Source organism: Amborella trichopoda, chromosome 8 (genome assembly GCF_054954075.1).
Source record: "Amborella trichopoda isolate Santa Cruz 75 chromosome 8, AtrichopodaSantaCruz75HAP2 v2.0, whole genome shotgun sequence".
NCBI lineage: Eukaryota > Viridiplantae > Streptophyta > Magnoliopsida > Amborellales > Amborellaceae > Amborella > Amborella trichopoda.
Window position 1 is genome coordinate 31,775,138 of NC_142343.1, and position 6,153 is coordinate 31,781,290.

General features: G+C 38.4%; 1 protein-coding gene across 4 annotated transcripts; it reads right to left on the minus strand.

The window, feature by feature from the left end:
- Positions 1 to 299: 299 nt before the first annotated feature.
- Positions 300 to 5,943, minus strand: TTG2 (WRKY family transcription factor family protein). 4 transcript variants are annotated; one of them, XR_002283034.2, is made up of 6 exons: positions 5,501 to 5,943; positions 5,204 to 5,335; positions 3,651 to 4,366; positions 3,066 to 3,221; positions 2,098 to 2,384; positions 300 to 981 (listed from the first exon to the last, which is right to left on the minus strand). XR_002283034.2 is itself a non-coding variant. In XM_011629002.3 (5 exons), the coding sequence occupies exons 1-5, from the start codon at positions 5,717 to 5,719 to the stop codon at positions 942 to 944; spliced, it is 1,263 nt and encodes a 420-aa protein (XP_011627304.1). In that variant the 5' UTR covers positions 5,720 to 5,943; the 3' UTR covers positions 300 to 941. The 4 variants fall into 4 exon arrangements, 3 of the variants coding, with proteins under 3 accessions (XP_011627304.1, XP_006828264.1, XP_088730602.1); XM_011629002.3 differs by lacking the exon at positions 2,098 to 2,384; XM_006828201.4 differs by lacking the exon at positions 300 to 981 and having other exon boundaries at positions 1,770 to 2,384.
- Positions 5,944 to 6,153: the final 210 nt, after the last annotated feature.

Genomic DNA, 6,153 nt, shown 5'->3' on the forward strand with positions numbered 1-6,153 from the left:
TGGATCATAGTGTACTTCCCTCAGGTATAAGGTCCAGTGCAAAGTGTTCCAAGTGCTCTTTTTGTAACCCAACTTTAGGGCATAAGGGGAATAGTGGAAAAAGGAACACATGTAATTATCTAAGTTTAATATTCGAGTTTCCTCCCACTTAGTTTCAGTTATCAACTCAAAAGGATTTGTTCATAATTTCATATGCAGAATAAGAGCTTCTAAAAATGACTTCTTTCACAGTGATTTTGAAAGCATTCTTTGAAAACCCCTCACCGAAGAAGAATTCTATCTCATCCCTTCTGCTCAAATTCACAAACTAAACTTATCCATTTATCCATTTAAGGAACTGTATACTATGATCCACATGACCATAGAAAAACCTATGTGAAATTGCATCCTAGACCACTGGATACACAGTGATAACAAAATGGTGCGACCTACAAGAACATGACATGTGCTCAAAGGAAGGTTCCACTCTCTCTCCATCACCACCAACCATTCATTGGACACACAAAGACACCCCACCATGATCTCGTGGATTATCATCGTCATTATTATCCATGCCTTACCCCAACTATCTGGGGTCGGCTACACGAATCATGTTTTGTTCAGGATTAGGATTCTAATCAGGAATAGATACAGCATAGTTTTATGCTGACTGCCCCAACCTAAAACAACTCTCCTCTTTGATCCGGGCTTGGGACTGGCATGAACAGCTTGTGACGCGCCATTACCAACCATAGTCTCCTGAGTGATTTTGAGAATTAACAAAGGCTAGAAGAGCACCTTGGATATGCAAGGAGCTTGTTATTCCTTCAACTCCATATGGGCGTTTAAGCAAGGAACTTGTTATTCCTTCAACTCCATATGGGCGTTTAAGCCACTAAAAGTATGCAGAGGAGGTCCCAGCCCTCGCAGAGTTTTGAGCAACCAGAGCTTACTAAAATGGTTCAAGAGTGACTTTGCAAGACTGACCACCCCCACTTAAACCTGCAATGAAATAAACCGAGTTTAAGAAAGCAGTAGAACTCTTTTCATATAGATCTGGTCTCCGTGTATATTTATGCACTTTTCTTCAGTACTATAACTTTGACATACTGTCATAAAAAGTATCTTTTATGCATTAAAACATACATAATTTTCTTTCTCAGGAACCGATATTATCATTTTTACAAAATGAAAACAAGCATGCAAAAGAGTTGTTCCATTCTTTAGTAATTAAAAATATATATGATCTTCTTTTTGTGAAAACTCAGAAACTATTACATGGTTTCTGTAAAATGAAAACAAACAAGCAAGGAAAAGTGTTCGAACTGTTTAGTTTTCTCCATAAGTTAACATCTGGAGCATTTTACATTGTTTTTGTAATGGGAAACTAATAGACAAGCTTATGACAAATGACAAAGTTTTATAGAATCTTTCATCACACAGGTTCATTGTCCAATCAGAGATGAATTCAGTACTGAGTTCCAAATTACAATTTAATTTGTGAATCGATTACTTAATTAGCAAAAACAAAGAAGCAGCATTTAGCAACACAATGAATAACAAAATAACACAATAAAATAAACAAACTTTTTGTTGTTAGTTCAGAAAATAAAACAATGAGATAATAGCATTACCCCCACAAGTCCTTAAATTTCTAGAATCTGCTTAGGCTATCCAGCTGGTAGTAGAGAAACCGTAAATATCCTCATTCAACAATAAATAAATAAATAAATAAAACCCATAAAAGTACAATGATGATGTTTGGCTGAAAGTGGGGATGACAGGAAGCAGACGAGAAAACTAAATTATTATATTACAGATTTGTTAAGTACATTCAACCAGCAACCAACAAGAACTCAATCAAGAGAGAGAGAGAGAACAAAAAAGCATACAACAAATGTGTAATTAACAACATTGTAATAGAAACCACTCAAGAACATAACCTCGCTAGAGAAAAACCGAGCAAATAAAGCTAGCTAACCTTCATTTCATATCTCACCTCAAACAGATCTTCTAACTCAAGCCTTTACAGGTGAAAATAAAAAAGAAAGAAAACAATATAAACATATATGTAATAATGAAGTAACAGAAAGAAAAAGAGAAATCAGTTAGTGAGACCATCGGATGATTGTTTCTTGCCAAGATGCACATTGCCACCATTGTAGAGAGAGAAGCAGATTTTGTGGATTTCTTGTCAACTAATACAATTTCAAGTCAATCACTGGTTCGTTTTATTGGAGGGTTGGGAAGTGGCATCCATAGCACTGGGACCAGCAGTTTGAGAGAGGGGCATGTCATGGTTGTGTTTACCCTCATATGTAGAGATAAAAGCTCGTGGGTCATTCGATGCACGCTCGACATGCTTCCTTACATTGCACCTCAGGCTGGTGCATCTGTAATAACTTCTGAAATAACACAGACACCAGGCAGAACCAGCAGGGAAGGAATCAGCCTTCTCTCTAAACCAGAGAGGCTATTACAAGATACCTAAAAGAAGCATACATAAATAGATGTGTGCAAAACGACATGCTTGGAAAAACCTATCTATAGTTTTTGTGTGTGTATATATAAGAGAGAGAGAGAGAGAGAGAGAGAGAGAGAGAGAGAGAGAAACCTCTGTGACATTAGAAAAACTTGGAGTCTGAGGATAGTAAGCTTTTTTAAGAGGTATGGGAATCAAATAATTCACAAGGTTTAAAAGATCTGGTAACTAGAGTATGACATTGATAGTTATATTTGTCTTTAATGGTTCTTTAATGGCAGTATGGCCAAATTTTTACATAAAAAAGTTCCTGTGCATGTCTAGCACATTCATGCATGTGCGTGCATATAAGTAAGGAATTACTTTCAAGCAGATAAATCCATATCTGTATGGGGTGTGCATCTGTGTTTCTGTCTGATAATTATTCAGGGTAATAATTTGAATCACAAACATAAAAAACAATCTGCAATCTATTTATTGAGTGGACATTTCTTCAAAAATGAAAGATAGAGAAATCTAAAGAACCACGAAAAGAAATTAAACACAGGGACACATAAGCTCTTGTGTCAGAACTTCAAGGCTCAAAGATGACATGAAGATTTACCTAGGGTATGGATTTCCTTTCACTACTTTTTGCCCATATTTTCGCCAACGAAATCCATCCTCCAAAATTTCAGATTCCGAAGTCTTCACCACCACGTGAGGGTCATGATCGCCCCCCAGGGTTGCACTCACTTCTTTACCTTTGTTCTCTGTCTTCCTGAAAATCCATGACGATAATATCATCAATATCTAACACAAGAGAGACAGCAGTCGAACACTCAAGAAAAGAACAAAGTAGAAAGAATCCAAACAAAATCACAAACACAAATAGGCCTACGCGCGCAGACTTAATACAGTAAAATCTACGTATGCTTCCAGCCGAAGTCTCTCTCTCTCTCTCTCTCTCTCTCTCTCTCTCTCACACACACACACACACACAGACATCGATAGTGAGATCAAATAACAAGTCCCGAAAATAAAATACAAATACATGACTATGCATGTTTTGGTTAACTTGTGAGGGGGTGTGTGTGTGGTGGGTATCGGCGTAGTGTGGGTGCGTGGGTGTGGGTGTGTGTGGGTGGGTATGTGAGAGAGAGAGAGAGAGAGAGACAAGAGAGTCCAAAGAGAGAGAGAGAGAGTCCACCTTCTCTTGTTATTGGGTTCTTCACCATCCCTGTCTTCTCCTCTGGTCCCTTCTTCACAATCCTCACTCATCCCACATGAATTATCAGGACTCCCAACCACACCAGTCAGTGGCTCATTCGGAAATGCTGATTTCCCATGATTGTAAACCTGGTTCCCCGATATATCCATGTCATTCTGATTCTCCAATAGACCAGCATCAAAACCTTTGGTTCTATCTCCACTTGAATCCCATAAGTGACCACTGGTTTCACGAGCAGCTCCCTCAATCATAGAAGCCTCAATCGGCAACCCTGATGAAGCTCTCTTAGGTGGCTGAGGTTTCACGTGATTGTGCTCTCCTTTATAGACAATTTCAGCAATCTGGCCATTAAAAGATCTCTCCACCTTCTTCTTAACAGGGCAATTGGGGTGTGTACATTTGTAATAGCTCCTTGGATACTCGCTCCCCTTCACCTGCTTTTGCCCATATTTTCTCCAGTTATATCCATCATAAGATGGTTTCTGGTTGTGCTCATGGCTCTGAGAACTTTCTCTCACTAAATCGTTTGGTGGATTAGTTTCCATGGGCACTATGGACCTCTGGTGAGGAAATGGAGAGGTGGGTTGGGCATGGATCTGTACTTTTAGTGGGTTCAAAGTTTGTGCTTGAGGTTGTGCTTGGAGTTGGGATTGTGCTTGACGCAATGCTTGTTGATGACTGGTTTTGAAGTTTCCCTGTGGATAATCAAAGCTCAGTTTCTCTCTCTTCCGTACATCAAGGATAAAAGGTTTTGTCTTCTTAGCAATGTATAAAAAATGGAAAGCCGAACAAAAATGGATTTTCAGGGCATTTAATCAAAATCCAGCTTCTATCTTCTGATCAAACTTTGTTTCTTTCTCTTCTTTTGTTTGCAGAGTGAATACATAAGATTTTGCTTGATCACTATTCAATTTTAGGAATATCATTTTGGTTCCCTCCATTAATTGTCTCGAAAGTGAGAGAAAAGAATCAAATACTTTCTACATGAAAATCTAATGGTTTAGCTTTGAAGGAATTTCCAAACCCATACAGATGACCATAAAGGACTCAGGTGATTTGCACCAGGCCTGTGGGTGGCCTTTCCTCAAATCTTGTGAGTAATTCTGTAAATACTTTAATCATATCAATATATATTGTGACCTTTATAAAAACAAAAAAGAAAAAAAAAATACGGTATGTCATTGGAGGTATTGGTGTATTTGTAAGCACTTAGAAAGCAGTAAATTCATCCTTTTGCTTTGAACGGAGAAAGTTGAGAAAGCATCTCCAAAAGTAAGAAATGGTGGGTTTTGAAGAATAAGAATCGAGAAAGGGCCTCCAAAAGTGAAAATAAATGAAAAAAATCGCTTACTGAATCAGAAAAGTAGAGCTTTCTTTTTAAGGAAAATCCATAATTTTATTCTCATTAGCAAAAATATAAAAACCCTCTTCACAGTGAACAAATAAATCAAACTATCAAAATAATACAAGCTTTCAACTTTAGACAGAGAAGAAATTAAAGAATCAAGGAAATTTGGAGTAGATTTTCGAACCAAATTAGGCAAGAATGCGGCAGTAGTCCTTGAAACAAGCTTGGCCATGGGCTTGTATATCACACTAGATCTACTCTCCGGCTTCGAAACCTTAACAGAAGAACCAGAGGCTTGGGGCATAGGTATCTCCCCCTGTAAATTTTTACCATAAATTGAAAAGACAAAAGGATTACACTTCCAGAAAACCTAAAAAAAGCCAGTGAACTAGTCTCCTGAAAAGGACAGAATAAGAAATTGAGGGGAAAAGGACAGAAAACCCATAAAAGAGAAGAAGAGAAAAGAAGGAGAAGAACCCACCTGAGATGAAGGTAGCCAACCTGGTATCTGGTTCAAAGGGGGCTTGAACCTAACTGTTTTTGGTCTAATGGCTACTGTGGCCTCTGCACACGACCTCGGAGGAGAGGCGTTAATGGCACCAGCAAGAAGCTTAGAGAAAGACCCGAAACCAGAGCAAGATGGCCTTGTAGCAACTGGTCTCGCCACCGCAGCAGGCCTTTCCACCACTCTGTCTTCCATTTTGTTATTTTCTCTCTCTAAGATTCAGTCTTTTTGCTTCGAAATGGGAGCTTCTCAGCTTCAGGCGCCATTAGAACTCACCCAATTAGCTTCGATCCGTCTACGAATTCGTAGGCTCGCTGGTTTTGTAGAGAGAGAAACATGTAGGGTCAAGTAAAAAGCTCCCAGTTCTCTTTCAGTAGTTTTTAGAGAGAGAACATGAGGTGAAGAGCTTCAATATTGCTGCAATATTTTTGGTTTTTGTTTTGATTTGTAGAGAGAGAAAGAGAGATTGTGATTATCTCGTGTGAAGATAGAGAGAAAATAAAAAGGAATAGCTTACATAAGGTTACAATCTTTTGCAGAAATAATACATCTTGTAAGACATTATAAAGGGTGCACTTGCATACGGATGCATCCCAGCTGCAAAGGTAAGGTGCACTTTCAAATTTTAT